The sequence below is a fragment of the Antechinus flavipes genome, chromosome 1 (assembly GCF_016432865.1).
Source record: "Antechinus flavipes isolate AdamAnt ecotype Samford, QLD, Australia chromosome 1, AdamAnt_v2, whole genome shotgun sequence".
Classification (NCBI taxonomy): Eukaryota; Metazoa; Chordata; class Mammalia; order Dasyuromorphia; family Dasyuridae; genus Antechinus; species Antechinus flavipes.
The window spans coordinates 17,690,743-17,712,982 of NC_067398.1; the positions used below are offsets into that span (position 1 = coordinate 17,690,743).

Consider the following 22,240-nt stretch of genomic DNA (forward strand, 5'->3'; position numbering starts at 1 on the left):
ATTGCCTCCAGCATTCCCCAGGTCAGGGCTAACTGAAAAGTGCCCAGGATAATAATGAGCATTTGTGTAGTGCTAGAAAGCTTTATGAATCACTTTGTATATGATCTTTACAACAGTTTTCTGAGGTAGGTTTTAATATCATCCCCATTTTACAGATGAGACTAAGGCAGAAAGAGGCCAAGTGAGTTTCACTGAAGAATACAACTAAAGAGTATCTGAGCTGCAATTAGAACTCGGAACTTCTTGACTATAAATCCAACACTCTTTATCTATTATACAAACCAGCTAAGAGGGGAAAAAGAAACCTGGATCTCTTACACAATAATTACAATAGCACATAATTACAATGATACAAAAATTACAATTTATATGGGATTTGAAGGTTTGCACCTTGAATAGGTTATCTTATTGGATGAATCCGACATTACAAGTTTTATGGTGATCCTGAACAAATTACTTAATCTCTCCCAGCCTTAGTTTCTTTATCTGTAAAATGGGAATAATAATAGCATCTACTTCATATTAGGGTCCACATTTTACAGATGTGGAAACTGAGACTCAGGGAAAGTTACAAGCTGATAAATGAGTAGGAATTTGAATCTCCCTAATTCTGCATCCTCAGTGCTGACGTCCCTCCCGCTGGGAAGACCAGAAGGTCTATTCCAACGTGTCTCTGATCCACCCCCACCCCCCAATCAAAACCCTCCAGATTTGGAGGGAACACTCATCCCAAGACCAAAGGAGTCCTTTGCTGTGTTCCAAGGATTCAGAGACCCTCTCGTTCCACCCCCACTTTGTAAAGGAGAAAGCTGGTCAAGAGCTGAGAAATGACTCTGCCAGAATCACAGATTCTGCTGCGGGATGGTTTCAAAAATTCAGTCAGGTGGTAGGGGAGTGGGGAGAAGAGAGGGAGTGGGGAGATGAGAGGGAGTGGGGAGATGAGAGGGAGCGGGCAATGAGAGGTTGAGGGAGATGAGAGGGAGCAGGGCGATGAGAGGGAGTGGGGAGATGAGAGGGAGCGGGCTGCCTACCTTTTTCCCATGAGTTGCTCCCATGGCATGGGGGCTGGCCCACACGAGCACCGGCGTACCCCCCAGGCTTCTCCTTCTGCTCCTGTGGGAGGAAGGGGGCTCCAGACGGGGCCTCTTGCTGGAGGCAGCTGGGGTCCACTGGAGCCTTCGAGGCGGAGGCTGCATCCACGGCCAGGAGAGCCCGGTCCCGGGGCACGGGCTGGCTGCTAGCCCTGACCTCCCGCAGCCAGGCTTTCACAGGCGAGCAGCAGGAACTTTTCCTCGGATTGAGCTGACCACTGAACACACGCTCATCTCCCTCTCCCCGGGTCCGCCTCCAATGGGGCTCAGCCTCGGCTCAGCCCAGACACAGCTTTCAGAGATGCTCTAACCTTTAAGCCCATCTCCCGGCTGCGAAGGGACTTAGGATAATTGCTCTTGACAAAGCGGGACGCCAGAGGCGGCTGGGCCAGCCCCAGGAGAAATCCCACAAGCCTCCTCGGACCCTGAGCCGATTTCTGGCCTCTGGAATGTCTTGGCTCAGGCCCAACGCAGCATTCCTGGCTGGGGAGTCGGGGCTGGGGGTGGGGGGCTGGTAGCACTTGGTCTGTTTCTCTGCACTTGGTTATTTCTCTGGTCCTAGAGAGGGTCCAGGATGAGCACCTGAGGGAAAACAAGTCAGCCGGGAGCCAGAAAGCTCAGGCTTTTGGTCGGTGACCTCAGAGACTGGCCAGCCGACAGACTTCTGGGCAGCCTTGTCACTGCCCAACAGACACCGGCCTGAACAATGAGGTTACATAACATGCTGCTTGTGGGGGGGTTCCCACGGGGAACCAGCCTGCCTGGGAGGAGATGGGGAGGAGAAGGAGGGGGAGAAGAGGAGCGGGGAGAAAGAGGAGGAAGAAGAGGAGAAGGAAGGAACAGGAGGAGGAAGAGGAAGAGAAAGAAGAGGGAGGAAGAGGAGGAGGGGGAGAAAGAGGAAGAGAAAGAAAGAGGAGGAAGAGGAGGAAGAGGGGGAGAAGAGTAGGGGGGAGAAAGAAGAGAAGGAAGAAGAGGAGGAAAAGGAAGGGGGAACAGGAGGAGGAAGAGAAAGAGGAGGGGGGAAGAGGAGAAAGAGGGGAATAGAAGGATGGGAGAGAAAGAGGAGGAGGAAGAGAAAGAGGAGAAGGAAGGGAGAATAGGAGGAGGAGGAAGAGAAGGAGGAGGGGGGAAGAGGAAGAGGAAGAAGAGAAGGATGGAAAAGGAGAAAGAGGGGGATAGAAGGATGGGAGAGAAAGAGGAGGAGGAAGAGAAAGAGGAGAAGGAAGGGAGAATAGGAGGAGAAAAAGGAGGAAGAGAAGAAGGAGAAGGAAGTGGGGAACAGGAGGAGGAGGAGGAAGAAGAGAAGGAGGAGGGAGTAAGAAGAGGAAGAGGAAGAGAAAGGAGAAAGAAAGGGGAAGAGGAGGAGGAAGAGTGAAGAGGAAAAAGAAAAGGAGGAGGAAGGAGGAAAGAGCAGGAGGAGGAGGGGAAGGGAAAGAGAAGGAGAGGGAGAGGGAGGGGAAGAGGAGGGACTGTTTAAGGCCGCCTGGGCAGCATGGCCGATCAGGAATGCAAGACCCAGTCAAGAAGGCCTCATTAATAATTGATCCTTTAAGATCATCCAGGGCCCGGAGTTCTCAGAGTGTAGAAACCTAATGCATCTCTAATCATTAATTCAAAGGGCAAGGGGGGGGGGGCCCTGGGCCCAGATTCATAAATCCCTTCTCTTCAGTCCTGCCAAGTCCTCGGTCCTCGGCCCACCCTATACACGCCCTCCTGAGCACTGCCCAGCCTCTGGCTCTGCTCCAGCTGTAGCCAACCTGCTGGCCATTTTCTGAATGGGACTCCTGCTCCCGAGGCTGGAGAAACTCTGACTCTCCTTTCCTCCCATTCACACATGGGTCCCCTCCCTCCTAGCAAACTTTTTCTGATTTTCTCAACCCTGTATCTTTCTGATCTCCCTGACACCAGCTCCCTCCCTTGCAACTTGCTTTGCATTTCCTCCTCCTGATTCATTGAAATCGACAGCCCAATGCTCCATAGATTTGGGATGGAAGGAACCTCAGTTCAGGCCTCTCTTTACAGAGGAGGAAACTGAGGCTCACAGGTGGAAAGCGTCTTCTTTTAGATCACAAGGGAAACATGTGGCAGAGAGGATATTTGAACCCAGGCCCACTGAGCCCAGAACCAGGATGCTTCCTCTATGGGAGCTCTTTGTGAAATGATCACTGAACTCAGATTATAGAAATGGAGATGTTTCGTTTTGGCTGTCACTGAATTGGGGGCATCCATTTAATTTTTCTAACATTGACTTTTCTCTCTATAAAATAAAAGATTTGGGGGAGGTGATCTCGGTGATCCAGCTTGAAATCTGGGGTTCTGGGATGCTGTTGGTCTTACAGAGTTTGAGTAGTTGGGGGAAGAAGGGATCATGGGATTAGGAGAGAAGCAGCAAAAGTGTGGGGACCATGGTTCTGTACCGTGGGAAATCCTATGTTCGCAGCCATTTCTGGGCTTTGTGAATTGCATTGCTGTGAGAGCTTACAGGGGAACTTCTGCCAATCTATATGTGGTTGCAGAAGTTAGGCAATTATAGAATCTCCTCATAGGCTCATGGGTTTAGAGGTGAAAGAAATCTTAGAGGTCCTGGAGTCCGACCGCTTCATTTTACAGATGAGGAAATTGAGGCACAGAGAATTTAAGTGACATGCTCAAGGTCACATAACTAGTAACTAGACACTGAGTCAGTAAACTAACATTTCCTAAATACCTACTATGTGTCAGGAAGTGTGTGGAGCTTTAGGTAGGATTTGAATCCTGGACTCAAAGACTCAAAGTTGTAATGAGTGTCCCATGGAGAAGATACAAGGAGATAGTAAGACACAGGAGAGACTTGGGAAAACACTGGAGTAAAACTCCTGGTTACAAAGAGCCCCTCTCTTGTCCCAACATGCTCCCCTTCTCCCCCTTCGGTATATGATGATTCACTTTGGACACAAGTTTCTGCTTCCCTTGAATGATAACGATAATGATAATGGTGATGGTTATGATGATGTCTCAGCAGTCGCCATAAAAATGCCATATGTTGATGGGGAGGATCAAAGTCCTTTGTGCATCTCCTCTAATTGTGGCCTTGGCCTAAATTGGGTGGTTGGGGTGGGGGAGGAGGGAGCTTAGGAAGAGAGACTTGAATTTTTGCATTTATAAATCACTTGGACTCCAAGTTTAAGAGGGACCTAGAATTTGATCAGGAACCATAGATTAAGAACTGAAAGGGACTTGAAAGTCACAGAATCTAACTCCACCATTTTATAGCTAAGGAAGCTGAAATTCAGAGAGGTGAATCATAGTAAAAGGTAGCCTTTATGTGGTACTTTACAAATAATTGTCTCATTTCATTCTCATGACAACCCTGGAAAGTAGGTTCGCGTGCTCTCTCTCTCTCTCTCTCTCTCTCTCTCTCTCTCTCTCTCTCTCTCTCTCTCTCTCTTTGTCTGTCTCTCTCTCTCTGTCTCTGTCTCTCTCCCTGTCTCTCTCTCTCTCTCTTTGTCTCTCTCTGTCTCTCTCTTTGTCTCTCTCTGTCTCTGTCTCTCTGTGCCTCTCTGTCTCTCTGTCTCTCTGTGCCTCTCTCTCTCTCTCTCTTTCTCTCTCTCTCTCTTTCTCTCTTTGTCTTTCTCTCTGTCTCTGTCTCTCTATGCCTCTCTCTCTGTCTCTCTGTCTCTCTCTGTCTCTCTCTCTCTCTCTGTATCTCTCTCTCTCTCTCTTTGTCTTTCTCTCTCTCTCTCTCTCTCTGTCTCTCTCTCTCTTTGTCTTTCTGTCTCTGTCTCTCTCTCTATGTCTCTCTCTGTCTCTCTCTCTGTCTCTGTCTGTGTGTCTCTCTCTCTTTCTGCCTCTCTCTCTCTCTGTCTGTCTTTCTCTTTCTCTCTCTCTGTCTCTCTCTCTCTCTGTTTCTGTCTGTCTGTCTGTCTTTGTCTTTCTCTCTGTCTCTGTCTCTCTGTGCCTCTCTCTATCTCTCCGTCTCTCTGTCTGTCTGTCTGTCTCTCTTTGTTTTTCTCTCTGTCTCTGTCTCTGTCTCTCTGTCTCTCTCTTTTTCTTTCTCTCTGTCTCTGTCTCTGTCTCTCTCTTTCTCTTTCTCTCTCTCTGTTTCTGTCTGTCTGTCTGTCTCTCTCTCTTTGTCTTTCTCTCTGTCTCTGTCTCTTTGTGCCTCTCTCTGTCTCTCTGTCTCTCTCTCTACATACATATATTATATATAATATGTATATACTTATCTCTCTTTTATAGTTGTGGAAATAGAGGCAGACAGACTGATTTTTGCCCAGGGTCACCCAGTTAGTAAATGACCCAGAATGGAATTGAACTTGGGTCTTCCTGATTTGAGGTCCAAAGCTCTAGCTTTTGTGTCACATTGATACCTTCAAAATGAAAACAACTTGTCCAAGGTCACATAGACCACAAGTGGCCAAGGTGCCATTGAAGCCCATGCCCGTCGATTCCATAGCTAATACTCTTTCTATCAGGTACCAACTCTGATTACTTGGAGCCCTAAACTGAGCAATGGTGTTCACCATTCCTTTCTAGGAGAAAGAGACAAATGTCATTAGCTGATTGGGTAGAACCAGTGTAAAATCCAACTTCTAGAGCAGGTCCTATGAGGGTAGCAGATGCAAGGAGGGACCATGCTTCATCCTGGAAGCCCCTAAGCAGCTCCCACTATACTTTGCACAGAAAACCATAGAATTCAGGATCAGAAGGGCCCAGTGACCCTCTGGTCCTTTCATAGATGGATAGGAGACTCTCTAAAATACCTTGGTAAATAAATGTTCATTCAGCATTTGCCTGAACACCTCCACTGAGGCAAGGCTGGCTAGATCTTGAGGTAGCCCCTTCCATTTTTGGACAGTTTCAAATTAAAATACTTCAAAAAAAAACCCTTCAAGAAAACAACAACAAAGGGTTTTGAGAACATTCTTGCCTTCTCCATTCTAATGAGGTGATAATCCAGGCTGATGGGAGCCAGGAAGGGAGTTCTGGTCTAGGAAGTCTTGGGATAATATATTATCATCAAAGGGATGGCTACCCTAGGGAGGGCCTGTGGCCATGCCTCTTCCAGTAGCAATGGCGGTGTTGATTTGAATATTGTTCTCAGAGCAAGAACGTGTTAGAAAGGTTGGGATGGGGCTAGGATGTTGGCAGAGGGGAAGATGGTGTCCTGTTGGGTAGCTGAATGGGAAGTGACAAGAGTGAAGAAGTAGCAACCACTAAAAAGTATAGGATTTGGAATCCAGGTTTGAGTTATAGCTTTCCCCTCGATTGCCATGTGACCTTGAACAAATCTTTGTTTTTTATTAGCATAAAAATAATGATGACAGTGGTAACTCTTGTTTCTATAATTCCCTTTCTCTTTCCCTTTCCCTTTTCTTTCCCTTTCTCTTTCCTCTCCTCTCTTCTCTTTTCCTTTCTTCATTCCTTCTTTGTCCTCTTCCTCCTCCTCCTCCTCTTCTTTCTCTGTCTGTCTCTGTCTTTCTCCCCTCCTATCATTGTTTCTTTTTCTCTATGTCTGTGTATCTTCCTATCTGGGTTTGCATCTCTCCCCTGCTTTCTGTTTCTCTATGTCTCTATCTTCTTCCATTTCTTCTGCATCTCTTCTTCCATTTAAATAAAATTTGTGCTTCAAATGATGCCAGAGAGAGTTTACGCAACTTTAGCTGTCCTGGCTTATGCATTAAGATAAGATAATGAGGACCCACAGAGTGCTGGAGAGGGAAGGAGAAGGGAGGGGAATTCGCATGGCTCAGTCCCTTTTTTTATGATTGAAGTTTTGGAGCTTGGGAGAACTGAAGCAGTCTGGCCTGGGTTGTTTATTGTTTTCTAATGCATGGATGTTGCCTGGAGTCTTGAGAAGGTCCTCCAGGGCCTCCTGTAGCCCCCTTCTCCCCCTCTCTATTAATAATGATTTTATTGACTAAACTAACTTACTTTGAAATGCCCCAGCCTTGAAGGGATTGAGGAATGGGGTAGGAAGGAGAAGAGAAATTAGCTATGGGAGAGCCAGGAAGGAAATGGGATGGCCATAAATAAGGAGGTCTCAGTAGAGACTCCTTGTTTTCAGCTTGGGGATCCTATAGGTACCTCCATGCAGAAGCTCCAGTGTAGACAGAATAAATACCAGGGAGTTTAAGGGGTGGCGCTGGCAGTTGGGGGAAGGCGGTGAGAAGATGGAAGAATGGGGCAAGGTGAAAGCCTCCCAGAAATGGGTGACGGAGCTCCTTATATAAGGAGCAGAGAAGAGGCCACTTTGGCTGGTTAGAAAGGTTAGAAAGCTAGTTTGTGAAAGACTCTAAAGGTCAAACAAGCTATTTTATCTTAGAGGCAATAGGGAGCCACTGGAGATAATTAAGTAGAAAGTGATCTGGTCAAATCTCTTCTTAAGGAAAATCACTGGGGCAACTGAGGAGAGAATGGAGTAGAGTGGGAGATGTTGGAAGTACAGAGACTGATGAGTAAACCATCAGAATAGTCAAGTGAAGAGATAAAAGGACCTGAATTAAGAGGGTGGCTATAAGTAGGCTTATGAGGGATGGAGGCATGAGGAAGATTAACATTTATTAACCTCTTACTGTATACTTAATATAGTACTGAGGGTTGGGGATGCAAATGCAAAAGCAAGACCATATTTGCTCCCTTAAAGAGTTTCGATTCTGGTGGGAAGATCATCCAAAAAGGAGGAGGCAGAGATAGAAATGAGGGCACGGGGCAGGTGAAGGACACATGCACACGTTATGGTTAAGAAATGACCTTGAAGAGGCAGAATGACTTGGTTTCAGAGAAAATAAAGTAAGAACTCAACAACAAGAGCCCAGGGTCTCAGGGACAAAGATGGCCACAGAGATTGAAGAGTCCAGGGTGACACCGAGGTTTTGAGCTGGGGTGACTGGAAGAATGATGGGTGATGCTTTCAATTGAAATAGAGAAATCTGGAAGATTGGGTGGGTTTAAGTCCTGTTAGGAGTCCATGTGGTATTGCTGGGAACCACCCCTGAATTCTTTTTCCTCAGCAGATAAAAGCAAAGCTTCAGGACCAGAGAGGCATCTTTGTTTACCTAAAGACCTACAGCTATTTGGTAAGATGGCTGGGACAAGGGACTCAGGAATCCTGGCTTCCCCATCCAGTGCACTGCCCAGCACTGCAGGCTGTCTGCTCTGCAGGGGATCCTGGGTAATCAGCATGATTTTTCCCAGACTCTGCAAGCTCAGGAATTATCCAAGAAGCATGAAGCTACACTGACTATGGTTTTGAGCACAAAATGTAGTCTATCATATCAGAGAGTTTTGTTCTCTATTAATCAGAATCTTCAATTAACTGGAGCCCTCCAGTCATACTGGAGTTTGACAGTCTAATCTTTTCCCAATTGATCTTGGGCTCCACCTACTGATCGGAACACAACTGACAACTTCTTGGAAGATTTTTATTCACTTTCTCCCATCTTTTTCCATCTCCAGGGAATGGAACCCCTGGCAGACCCACCGCAGGGGCCACACCTGCTCAGCTGCTCTCTAGGACCAGCCAGCCAAACCTGGGCTGACATTCAATACCTCTATCTACCCTTTCTTCCATACCCCCTTGCTGTGGCAAGTACTTCCAGTGGCTAGCCCTGCCATCTTCTCACTGTTGGGCTTGGGCCAGACCAGGGGCTATGCCTTGAGGATTTAACCTTTTCAGGTCCAGAATTCCCAGCCTGAGCCTGTTGATGGATCCATCCATTCGTCAGTAAACTTTTATTTTTTCTTTTTAAGTTTTATTTTAATTAATCACTCAATTAATTAATTTTATCCAAGACTTTAAAACTAAAAGATGTATTTCCATAGCATAGTAGAATAAGGAAAAAAAAAAAAGATGATTGAACATGAAACTGCAAACCTATTCTGTATAACTTGCTGTCATTAAATGCTAACTATATGCCAGGCAAGGTGCTGAGCATTGGATTGACGAGAGTCTCCCTGACTCAGTATTGTAGGTGGGTACCAGCCGTACTTCCCTTTATTTTTTCTCTCCACTCCGCCTCATTCCTCTGCTGTCCAGATCTCCATTTCTGGAACCTTAAATTCTGTTGTTACTAGTGGCAATGTATCAGTCCACTCCTGCACAGACTCAGTAATCATCCATGGAACTCTCCAATGTACCCACTGGTGGCTGCCCCTCTGTTTTGGAGTATGTACTGTCCCGTTATTAACTCCCTTAAGCTCCTTGAAAGCAGGGCCAGTTTCTGCTTTTGTCATGTCCGTCATGATTGAACCACAATAACTATGCAGGTATTATTTTTTATAGACAATATTTCAAAACAACCCTATGAAGTAGGTGCTGTTGTGATCCTCATGATACACTTGAGCAAACTGAGGCTCGGAGAGGTCGTCACACAAACCCCTCTCCAGTTGACGGTGTCCTCTCCTTCAAATAACCATGCATATAAGTCCATATAGCCTGGTTTATGGTGTCAAATAATTGGAAAGATGAAAGGAAGAAAACTGTTTTTATCAGAACATAATCTCCTGTTCCCAGGTAGAGTTCTTAAAAATACACATTTCTCTTTCACATTTGGGAAATAAAAAGCAGAGGCTGTAAATCCATCTCTCTTTTCATGGTTCTCTCACCATCAAACCAGGTAATAGAGCCCTCCCTAAGAGCATCCTCTTGGACTCATTACTGAGAGAGAATTCAAAGATTTGAATCTCAAACACGCATACCCCCTCCCCCCACAAACACATACAAAGATTCAAGCAAAGGAACCCACAACCAAAAGAGGAAACGGAGTCACTGAGCCCTTTTGTTCTATCTGAGTTTAGTGGGAAATGCATGGCCCCACTGTTGATCCTTTTCATCCTGGTGTAGGATAGTCTGACCTGCATCCATTGGACAGCCATATTGAGCTATGCCGTCTTTTTTATGTGACTCCATTATTTGTCTGCTGTTTGCAGCAATGTCTGCAATGTGGGATTCCAGCTCTGATGGGGGCTCACCTGTGATTGGGGCTGAGGACTTTTGTTACAGCGATTTCCGTAAAGATGTGTGGATATTTAGTATTGGTTGTGTTCACAAAAGAGGCAGGCTACTGAGTATAGTAGATTACTTGGTCAGTCTTGGTCCCTGAATCTTTGCAATGATCTTTCCTTACTTGGTCTGTCTTAGTCCCTGAATCCTTGCAATGATCTTTCCTTACTTGGTCTGTCTTGGTCCCTGAATCCTTGCAATGATCTTTCCACAACCCCAAACAGGCACAATTAACAATCTAGAAAATGCTCAAGGGATGGCAGGGATCCATGGCAATGAGATAAGAGAGTTGACCACGGCCTGGGTGTTATTAATGCCTGAGACCAACCAAACCAAGAACTGCATGGACTCCAGATCCTTCAGCGTTTCACTCCCTTTACTTTTTAAGTGTGCCCATCCTTCTGAACACATAATTCCCCCCATTAGAATGTAAACTCTTGAGGACAGAGGCAGCACCCACTCTTGTACAAATATAGATTTGATTTTGCTGAAGGGTGGATTCATTCTGAAAGGATAAATCCATGCTCTATCCAGCTGAAATTGTGTCCTTTCCATGGGAAATATCCATGGGAATAGGAGTTGGGGACTGGACCTATGATTTCAGTGATGTAGGGAACTACCAGGTAAGAAAAACAGTGAACTTGGGCGGGGGAAGGTTCTGCCATTTTCATCAGTCATGGGACTGGTCACTGCTAAGTAGTCACTGCTCTTCTAGATGGGCAAGATGGAAATACCCAGGTGCAAACAAACAAAAAGCAAAAAGCAAATAAAAAGCAAAAAAAAAACAAAAACAAAAACAAAAACAAAAAACAAAAAACAAAAAACAAACATAAAATAACACAGAAGGAACAACTAGACTTTGCATCCTTTTTCCATCCCAAAGTGGCTTGGTGGTGAGACAGTTCTGTACAAATGAATGATTCAGCCAAGATTTCTGGGTCACTTTGAGAAGCTTCTAGTCCTAGAAAAATGAAAACCAAAGAATCTTTCCAAAAGGTTTCTCACCCTTCTCCCCAAAAGGTAAGACAACTGGTAGGAAGTCACATCGATAATAAACAAAATAGATTTTAATTTTGCTTCTGTATTCACCAGTCCTCTTTGATATGGAGACAGAGAGCCTCCTGCCAATGGAAACTTCAGGAGGCAACAGAATCATGAGTAAACCTCAGCTTTAAGTTCATCTGACAGAGGGGGGGAGGCTTGAAACTCTCTCCACTCATTGGCTGGTGTCACTGAGGGAGGGGAAAAAGCATCTGAGGTACTTCTGATTATCAAGTGGAGAAGTCTTTTCTAGATGATTGCTTCTATTCCCTTCCTTGCCCTCCAGCCCTGGGGGCAGGCATCCTCCTGCTGAGCCAAGCTTGGCTGCTTCTGGGAGGCGGCTCATAGCTTCTCGAAGTGGGAGGCTTTGTCTGGAGACCCCGAGCTGTCGTGGCGACCCTATATCATTTTGCGGGGGACACAGCCCTCTAGTTTCAATGCTTCCGGCCAGCCTTCATATTTGTTCTTCTCTGGCTTATTCTTTAAGAACTGTAAGAGAGGATGGAGAAACTGGTCAGCTGTGAAGTGAGATTATCCAAGGGAAATAAGAAGAGCTAGCTCTTCTCAGCTATACAGAGATTCAAGACAATTCCAAAACACTTGTGATGGAAAATGCCGTCTGGATCCAGAGAAAGAACTATGGAGTCTGAATGCAGATTGGAGTATATTATTTTCACTGAAAAAATTGTTTTGTTGTTTTTTGTTTTCTTGTGGTTTTTCCCTTTTGTTCTGATTCTTTTTTCATAACATGACAAATGTGGAAATATGTTTAATATGGCTGTACGTGCATAATTATGCTTTTTATCCTGGGGAAGAGGGAGAAAAGGGAGAGGGGGAGAAAAATTTGGAACTCAAAATCTTACAAAAATGAATTCTGAAAACTGTCTTTATATGTAAATGGAAAAAACAAAGTACTATTAAGTGCAAAAAAAGGAATAACAGCTAGCCTTTATATAGCACCTACTATGTGCCAAGTACTATACTAAGCATTTTATAAATATTATTTCATTCTCACAACAACATTAGTGCTATTATTATTATTTATGTTTTATAGTTGAGGAGACTGAGGCTAAGTGACTTATCCAGGGATATCCAGCTTGCACATTTCTGAGACTGGATCTGGTCAGGTTTTCCTGACTCCAAATCCAGTGCTGTCTGCTGTTCTGCTGCCCATTCTGCTTATGAAGAACTAAGTCATACTTCCCTGATCCCATGATCATAGACTGAGAGCAGGAAAATAGCTCAGAGGCCATCAAGTACAACCCTTTCATTTTAGAGATAAGGAAATGGAGGCTTATCTTGTTCAAGGTCATGCAGGTAGCAAGTAATATGTGAGATAACCCTTATTATTCTTTTTTCTTGTCCATTCTTTTTTTTTTAAATTTTTTAAATTATAGCTTTTTATTTACAAGATAGATGCATGGGTAATTTTACAGCATTGACAATTGCCAAACCTTTTGTTCCAATTTTTCCCCTCCTTCCCCCCACCCCCTCCCCTAGATGGCAGGTTGACCAATACATGTTAAATATGTTATATAAGTTAAGTATATGAGTTAAATACAATATATGTATACATGTCCATACAGTTATTTTGTTACACAAGAAGAACTGGATTTTGAAATAATGTACACTTAACCTATGAAGGAAATAAAAAATGCAAGCAGACAAAAATAGAGGGATGAGAAATGCTATGTAATTAACTCTTATTATTCTTGAAAGAGCCTTTACACACATTTTCTTGATAGGTATTGGAGCATAGGACCTGGAACAGGGAGATTGGTGTTCAAACCCCACTTCAGACACTCACTAGCCATATGACTCTAAACACCCCTTCATCCTTCTGTGCCTCAGTTTCCTCAGCTGTAAAAACAAGCTAATATGTTCCAGGGCTGCTATGAGGATCAAATGCGATAATATATGGCAACACTTCGGAAACCCTACTGTATTATATAAATTTTAGGTATTATCTTTCAGCACCTCATTCTTCTAACCTTGAATACCCAACACCCCTCCTGCTGCCTTTATTATTCTCAGGACCCTCCATTAAATTGACTCATCTTCTTATCACTCTCTTTGGGGACTTGCTAAATGATTGTGGCTAAGCCACAAACTAATTCACTTTGGTGCTAATTTCTTAGTGAGTCACTCTTCCAGATAACAGATTTCCATTTAAACAGAGATCTTCAAAGCTATCAGCCAAAGAAAGGACTAATGGGAAAATTTAATACATTTAGGCTGGTCTAATGTGGGAAAGACTTCACCGCCCAAAAAGGGCTCCTTCAGGACCTTACAAACTGCACCGAAGAGGCACTATTGACCTCCAAATAAGGTCAGCCCCAGTCAGAGGAACAATTTCATGGAAATGACTGAATTGCCCATAGCAAGATTTCCAAGGGAGGTCAGCATTTGGAGATTTGACCAGAAAGTCTCTAACATTTCACTCAGAAAAACATTTGCAGCTGGCAGAAACTTAGACCCCAGAGGACAGTACAAAGTCCAATCCTATGCAGGACTAGGAAGGCCAAATGTGAAAAGAAAATCAAAGAAGAAATTTATTTACTAGGCTCCTGCCTATATTCTTGCCATGAATGTGATTTTTAAAAATCTTTAATTATTTTAAAATATATTTTTTTATTTTCCTCCAGTTACATTTAAAATATTTTTTAAATTTATTTTTTAAAACTTTGGGTTTTAGATTGTCTCTCTTATCTTCACCCTCAGCTCCCATTAAGAAAGCACATATAAAATTATGCAAAACATTTCTATAAAAGTCATATTGTGAAAGAAAACATGGATCCCCTCCCTCCAAAAAAGCCCTCAAGAAAAATAAAGTTAAAAAAAAAAGAGAGAGAGATAAGTATGCTTCAATCTGTATTCAGACACAATCAGTTCTTTCTCTGGGTTTGGATAAGATTTTCCATCATTTTCAGAGTAGTCGTGGATCATTGTATTGCTGAGAATAGCAAAGCCTGACATGAAGGTTGTTCATTTGTTTAACAGTCGATCTCGTCTATCTGCAGTACCCTCAGCAATGCATTGGGTTGCCAACTGTCTAGGATTTTATTGGTGTTTCTAGGCCTGAATAACAGAACTTTATAGTTCACAGGTAGAGTTTGGATTCTATTTTAAAAGAGGCCTTTGTGCATTCTGATATTTAACACAAGGTCAGACACATAGTGAGCATCTCATAAATCTCATAAGGAGCATGGTATTGGCTAAATTAGTAAAAACAATTCTGGAGACGGGCCTTCAATGAATTTCCCAATTGTCCCTCCTGACTCCAGGTATTAGTTAAGCATTCTTCCCTCTCCTGACTTATTCCTTATCCAAGTTTTTGAGATGAAAACTCTTGGGTGGAGGGAGTCAAACTCATGGTCTTCCTGAACCAGATTAGAATGGACTTTGGGAACCACTTAATAAAATGATTAAAATCTGATGCAAAACAGATAATGTAAATATGTGATTTTATCCCACCATATGTCCTATTCTTTGAGTTTGACACAACTGCTTTTGAGGATCCAATATACATATAAGACTCAGAAGGTCATCTCCTTTGGGTTCTTTGTTATTTGGCTGTTAGGGATTGGGTCACAGAACCCCCAAAATGAAGCTAGCAGGGATCTTGGAGATCAGCTAGTCCAGCTTCTCCATGTTATACATGAGGAAACCGATACACAAAAGTCATTTTGACTTGCCCTATGTCACACATATTTTAAGTATCCCCTGATGCCGGGGTTCTCCCCATTGTTCTGTCCTGCTTCTCTGCTCCTGCCTCCCAGAAAGCCTCAGACTAATTGGGTTCCCATTGCAGATAAATTATATGAGATGGTACCTCTTCAAAGGGGCTTTTCCCCTTGATGCCTTTGGCACCTAAGAAGACCCAGCTGTCCCGAAAACTGATGTTTTGTGCATGGACACTTCCCAAATCAGTGAGCAATTGTCGAGCTTCTGGGTTCAATCTGAAAAGTGAAAAGAGGATACAACAGAACTCTGTCATCACTCAGGTACCGGGGATTCTGTGTCTCCAGATAGAACACAACAGTGCTAAGGATGGCATCAAGAACTTCTCCCTACCTGGAAATCCTCTCTAGTCCCTACAATGGGTTACAGCTGCCATCTGCCCTATGACATAAGAGAGAGGTTCTAAGGGATGTCTGAAGCTCAAAAAAAGGTAAAGAAGAGGGGAGGGAAGGAAGGGGAAGAGAGGAGAGGAAGGGAAGGGGAGGAGGAATGAAGAATGGGAAGGGGAAGTGAGTAAAAAGAGAAGAAGAAAAAGAAAGGAAAGGGAGGGGAAGGGAGGAAGGAGAAAAGAGAAGAAGAAGAGAAGGGGAGAAGAAAGAAAGGGAAGGAAGGAGAGAGGAAGGGATGTGAAGGGGAAGGGAGAAAGAAAAGGGGATAGACAGGGAGAAGAGAGGAGGGAAGGAAGGGAAAAGGGGGAGATGAAAGGAAGCAAGAGAAAGGAAGGAGAGGAAAGAGAAGAGAAGGGAAAGGAAAAGAAAAGGGAAGGGAAAGAGAGGGAGTTTCTTGACTTGGGGCTCTCTGTTCAAAGGGTGAGGCAGTAAGGCAGTATATTTTGTAGGGACAACCCCAAAAGGGGACCAAAAAGGCCCCCAAAGCTGCTTTTTTGGATTGGATAATCTGGTGGGCTGCTCAGTGATTTCAAACTTACTTTGAGCCTGGATCATCAAATGAAGCTATCAGTACTAGGGTGCTCTCTGGAATTTCTTTTAGAAATGTCAGGAACGTGTTAATATCTGTTGGAGGGGAAAATAACCACAAGAAACTAGAAGTTACGCACAAATTCTATATACCCAATCACTTGCTTTTTCTCCCATCTCTAGGTCCTCTTCTCTCCATCCTTTTTTGACAGAAAAATCTCTGACTTTCCATTCTAGGATCTCATTAAAAATACAGGTTTCCAGGATAGGAAATCCCCACGTTTTGGGCTCCCATTCAGTAACAATAGTCTTCTGGTAGATCTCTTGGTTTCTTTTAGTAACCAAACCAAGCAAGTTGGGTATAGTGCAAAAGGGACTGAGTTTGGTATCAGAAGTTCCAAGTTCAAATTCTGGTGCTGATTTAATTTATCAGAATGACCTCAGGCCTCAGTTTCTCCATTTGCAAAATGGGTTTGGGTTGGGATAGATAAGTTCTAAGGCTGCTTCCCCCTTGAAATGTAATAAAACTGATGATTTTTCTAGGGAGCCTTTCTAGAACCATCCTAGGCCTCCTAGGGAGGAGGAAGAAAATAAACGATTCTCCATCCATTGGGGGATGTCACAGCCATTCTAGTCCTTGCCCCTTCCCAGAGTCATTGTCTTGAGGGTGTGTTTTAGTACTGTAGAATTATAAGATTATGTGGAGATCCTCCACAGCATCACTGGCCTTCCCTCCAGTTCTGGGCAGAAGTGGGGCTGTAGGATCATGGACTATTAGAAATGGATGGGACCATGGAAAACTTTGGATCTCAACCCCCTCTTTCTTCCTCCTCTGGTACTTGTCCTCAGATCAAGCAAAAGAAAATCTGAAATCTTTATGGATGCTTGGTCCCATTTTCCCCATGGAGGAAGAATTCATAGCAACTGTAATTGTCAGGCAGCATGACTGAGGTCGCCAACCTCTTCTGCCCTTTCCAAGGGAGTTTGAGGGACTTTCCCATTGCTTCCCTGTCCCTATCTCTGCCTCCTTTTTGACTACAGCTGTTCATCCCCCCATTGCCCTTTCCCCACTCCATGACAGCTGCCATTTTCAAAAAAAAGAAACATCTGTTGGCATTTGTCTGATCCTTGGAATGAACATGTGCTCTCTTCCTGAGCACGTGCTGACCAGCTCATCTTCCTTCAGCCAGCTGCTCCAGCACTCTCTCTTCCCAGGCAGCCTGCCTGAATGCCCTCTGCTCAGAAATGCCTCCATCTCCCAGGATCCTTCAAGCCCTTGGGGACTCCCTTCTCTCCAGGTCCCTTCTGCCTTCTCACACTCTCACGTCTTGAAACCCCTTTGTATTGGCAGTGATTTACTTCTATAACTGTTGTATAATCACCCCTCCTTCCAATTAAAGAGAATGTAAGTTCCTTGAGGGCAGGGACTCAAAATTAAAATTTTTAAAAATTCTGTTCAAAACCTAATGAAAAATAAAATGAAAAAAAAAAAAGGATGAATTTAGGATCCATGGACATGAATGCAAATCCTCCCTACCAATGATGTTTGAAAAATCTCTCACTCTATGCAATACTTGATACATACTAGACGTTGGTGAATTAATTTGAATTATTTGTATAGATCATTGCTTTCTCTCTCCATGAGATGTTAATCTCTATGAGGGAGGAGACTGTATTCTTTTATATTCTCCAGGTTGGAAGATAGGACTAAGTACATTTATTTTATTTTATTTGGACAAGAAGGGATCTGGACTTGGATTTTATTGGCGACAGGACTTTCCAGTGAGGAAATGTTCTTCACTAATGCACATTGGTACCTGACTTACAGTTTGTAGTTTATTGACTTCTTTTGGATCACATACCACTTGGCAATCCAATGTTTAATACAATGTCGGGCACATAGTAGGTACTGATTAAATGCTATTTACCAACTGACTGGTAAAGCCTACAGATCTTTTGAGAATAATCTTTATAGATTAACTGAGGTCCAGAAACTTTAAATGATTTGCTAAATGTCATGCAGATGGTAAATGTCAAAGCTAGGATTTGAATACTATGTACAAAGTAAAATAAATAGAATGACAAAGGAAACTCATTATATTAAACTACAGTTATCCAAATCTTTCTTGTAAAAAAGTTAATGGACTCCAGGTTAAGGACATCTGTCATAGTAGAGTTGGCTGGAACACTGAAAATTTAAATGATTTTTCCGGTCACTGATACCATGGCTGCCCCTCATCTGGCATATAGTTGGTGCTTACTAAGTGTTTGTGTAATTGAAATAAGTAAATGTCCATTTCATCCAAGTTACTAATAGGATGATGAGATCTGAATCTTTCTGGGACTAACCCCTCAGAGGGTTAATTACTTTATGAAACAATCTCTGTCTCCAAGAGTCTTTCATTCAGGGAAAGCTAGTTGGTGTAGAGGATAGAGCACCAGCCCTGAAGTCAGAGAGAGAAGGAGAGAGAGAGAAAGAGAGAGAGAGAGAGAGAGAGAGAGAGAGAGAGAGAGAGAGAGAGAGAGAGACTTTCATTCTAGTAATGGGATGGGGAGGAAGGATATATACCATTTATACAAATAAGTACTGTTCTGCTCTGAAAACAGTTTTCCTCTTTGTCTCTGTAGGAAGGAAATGTCTTTAAAAAAATCACAGCTTTCCTATCAGGTAGTATAAGCTCAAAAGTTCATATTTTAAAACTCTCCACCCTAAACTACCTCCATGTAACCACTACCTCCTAAAGGGAGAAGAGTCAAATCTCTAATCTCTGAAAGTTTCTTTGGGGGCCATTTTGTCCAACCCTTTCATTTTACACATGAGGAAACTGAGGCTGAGCCGGGTAGTAAGTGTAAGAGTTGGGATTTGAACTTAAATAGTTCAACAGGCTAGAGCCAACTATTTGGAGTGAAAGTTTTTCTTCTCTCAGAGCCCTCACTATCATAAAGGATAGCTGGGCACTTTTCTGGATGTGAGTATCTGGAGGGCTTGGCTCCATTTTAGATAAGAGGCTGGCAGCAAGAAATCCTTGAATCGATGAATTTTTATTTAGACAACTACCACGGGATCTTAAGATGCTAGGTTTTGGAGTCCAACCTTCTTATTTACAGATGAGGAAACTAAGTCCTGGAGAGGTCAGGTGATTTCCCTCAAGATCACACTAGTAGTAGTAGCAGAGCCAGGTCTTTGGACTCCAAATGAAGAACAATCTGGAGGTCCGGAATGTTTTCCAAAAAATGGTTCCTTGTTGAACATTTCTATTTTCCATTGGCCAGGTGAGGTCACATGGATACACTGTGCAAACTTTTAAGGAGCTGTCCACATGTTAGCACATTATTATTTTTTATCTTAAACTTCAAACCCAGCAGATCAGAAATAGCTTTTTTATCACAATAAAAGCTTCATCTTTGTGGGTCCACAGCTCTACACAGTGCTGCTTGTTTGTTCTCTCTCTCAAGGGAAACCTTTCCCTACAACTGGTCAGAGGTGGTTGGGATAGAAATGGTGAGTCCAAAGGATAATGCAGGCCCTTCCTGGGGATGCCCAGGTCCTCCTATGAGGAGCAAAAGCAGGGCCAATTCTTGTAAGAGACGAGCAAGAAAAAGAAAGCTTGGCAGGCAGAGTTGTTTTGTTCCTCTCCACAGGGAACTGTTCCCCAGGATCAATGGACTGTATTTGTTCTGCAAAACTTGAGTGCAGTCCACGAAGGGAGCCAGCTAAGGTTAATTAATGTTGCTCTTCAGCCCCTGGGAGCAGCACAGTGCCCCCTCCCACCTCTTCTCTCCCACTCTCGACCAACTTGGGAATGCAGAACATGAAGGATGCTGAGAGAGTCAAAGCCACGTTCAGCGGCTCTGAGGGGAGGAAACCTTTCTGCATCCACAGAAGGAAGGCCAAGGGCTTCCTGTGTGCCAAGTATTTTCTCTTGTCTGGGGCTTATATTCCTTATATCTGGCAGCCCAGCTTACTGATGTCCCATGGCGCGTTCACAGCCACCATTCCCACATGCATCCCAAGCTTCAGCCCTGTGCTTCTCTCTTCACTTAAGCAATCACTCAATCAGAATTCGTTGAACACCTACTATGTGCCAGGCATCATGCTAAGCATTAGGGATACAAAAAGAGGCCAAGGAGGAGAGGGACTTCCAGCTACCCAGAAAATCCATCTGCCAGGCTGAGGGGGAAGTTGGTTTGAGGGCTGATGGTTTATAATACCCTTTGTCCCCAAGGCATTCTAGGGATATGGTTGATGTGTCGTCTTCTATAAGAAACTATTTTTGGTGTTTTTTTTTTAAACAATATCTCCATTTCTGAATATAATCTTCCCATGGGTTACTCTTTGCTTTCTAAAAAATTGAATTTATGATTTTATTGGCATAGGGAATTATTAGTTAGGAAACTTCCTCTACCATTGAAAATTGCAGCTTATTATCAGCTTATTGTCTTAGAGAACTAGCCAGCACACTCTGAGATTAAATGTCACTAAACCTGTATGGTTCCTCCCAATTCTAAGGAGGCTCTACCACCCACACCTGCCTCTTCCTTTTTACCTTTGTTGTCATGCTCAGTCCTTGCTTCAATTATCATGTATTTTTAATGAGTTGCTTCTCCAGTAGGAAAGTAAGTTCCTTGAGGGCAGGGCTTTTTTATTTTTGTATTTGTCATCCAGTAGGTGCTTAATAAATGCTAGGTTGGATTAATCAGTTACAAGTGGGAAGGCCAAAGAGGAGGACAACTGCTATTGTTATTTTTGATCTGCCAAGTGAAAGACTGAGCCAACCTTGGGATCTTTCTGAAGACCAGGAATGGGATGGGAACCCACAGATGAGCTCTTTGTCAGAGTGCAAGAGGGACCTCAGAACTCTACATTTCTCCCTTTTTGGGAGAATCATCATTAAAGAAAAAACATTGGTTACAATGTGGGGGAGGGGTAAATTTCACATGTTATAGTATGAACTTAATTTAATTTTCTGATAGTAAGAACTAAAGCTAGTGCTGTGATGACAGCCTGGTTCTAGTCAATAACTTCATTTCTTCTGATGAGACAGAGAAATGTCAGCTCTTACCATCCACCCTGCTGCAGCCTCCTAAGATCCTTAAGGTCTTGCTATCTATTCTGTCTCTTTACCTTGAGGCCTCTGGAACTTTTAATCAATAAATAAACATTTATTAAATACCTACTATGTACTAGGTACTGTCCTAGGTACTGTCCTAGGTACTGGGGATACCAAAAGAGGGAAAAGACAGTTCCTGCTCTCATTGATCTCACAGGGAAAGGTGCTGGCATTCAAATGGAGTGGAGTGGAGAGGAAAGGCTTCTCCTATAAATTAAAAATAATTTTTGTTCCACTAAGTGGCAATGGAACATAGTGGTTAGAGTGATGGATTTGGATACAGGAAGACTTGCATTCAAATCTCAAATTTATGGGCTGAGGGAATCCTAGGTTTAAGTCATTTAACTCTTAAGCCTTAATTTCCTGATCTGTAAAAGGGGATAATCTCCATTGGTAGTGTTAGATGGATAGAGAAATAGTCTCTACTGAAGAAGTGTTTTGCAAACTTGAAAGTGCAAAGGAAATACCAGTTATCACTGTTCTGCTCTCCCTGCCCACATCCCTGGCAATGCTAGACTTTCAATATGAAAGCGAATCCTTACCTCCTGAGAACATATCAAAGTATTGGTGCTTCTTGAGAATTCCTCTTGTTCCTAAGGGTTGGAATGAAAATATAATCATTATTACCTAGGATAAGTCAGCCTTCCTCTAACTACAATATCACTGAAAACAGCTTTTAATGACTCAACAACCTGGCCCTCTAAAGCACCTCTCCAAAATGACCCCCTCACTCTAGCAGAGACCTTGCGATGCTCTCTCTCTCCCATTCCCAGGCAGCTGAAGAAGAGAAGAAGTTGTGAGCTCAGAGCAGCCTAGAACTGGGATTGGAAGGGACCCAAGAGGCTGCCCAGCTGCCTCTTCTCCCATTTTATAGATGGGGGAACTGAAGCCTAGAGAGAGAAGGCCCACTTATAGTAAGTGCAACAACCAGGATTTTAATCTGGAGCTTCCAAAACCAGAAGGCCGTGTCCTGGGGAGACCAAAAATAGCAGGAATGATGTAGGTTTTTTCCCCGGTTCTGGCTGTTTGTCTCCCCAGCCCCCTTCTCTCTATCTTTTTCTATTCTCTCTCTCCCTCTTTCCCTTCCTTCCTTCCTTCCTTCCTTCCTTCCTTCCTTCCTTCCTTCCTTCCTTCCTTCCTTCCTTCCTTCCTTCCTTCCTTCCTTCCTTCTTCTCTCTCTCTGTTCATCTCTCATTCTCTCTCTCTCTCTGCATCTGTCTTTGTCCATCTCTCTCTCTCTCTCTTTTTCTCTCTATCTCTGTCTGTCTCTTTCCCTTCCTCCCTCTCTCCTTCCCTCCTTCTCTCTCCTCCCCTCTGACACACTTCTCCTCCGTTTTTCTTTCTGGCTCCCAGCTA

General features: G+C 43.5%; 2 protein-coding genes across 4 annotated transcripts in view; both read right to left on the reverse strand.

Moving 5' to 3' along the window:
* The window catches only part of FAM107A (family with sequence similarity 107 member A), a 128,156-nt gene extending 126,167 nt beyond the window's left edge, over window positions 1-1,989 (reverse strand). The window contains exon 1 of the mRNA XM_051979945.1: window positions 1,032-1,989. Coding sequence (XP_051835905.1) covers window positions 1,032-1,196 — 165 coding nt within the window. The 5' untranslated portion in view covers window positions 1,197-1,989. The remainder of the gene's footprint in view (window positions 1-1,031) is intronic.
* A 9,132-nt stretch (window positions 1,990-11,121) lies between these two features.
* The window catches only part of FAM3D (FAM3 metabolism regulating signaling molecule D), a 51,226-nt gene continuing 40,107 nt past the window's right edge, over window positions 11,122-22,240 (reverse strand). For all 3 annotated transcript variants that reach the window (XM_051979918.1, XM_051979933.1, XM_051979924.1), the window contains 4 exons: window positions 21,427-21,477; window positions 15,785-15,869; window positions 14,948-15,074; window positions 11,122-11,604 (listed from right to left, as the gene is read on the reverse strand). In XM_051979918.1, coding sequence (XP_051835878.1) covers window positions 11,515-11,604; window positions 14,948-15,074; window positions 15,785-15,869; window positions 21,427-21,477 — 353 coding nt within the window. In that variant the 3' untranslated portion in view covers window positions 11,122-11,514. The remainder of the gene's footprint in view (window positions 11,605-14,947; window positions 15,075-15,784; window positions 15,870-21,426; window positions 21,478-22,240) is intronic.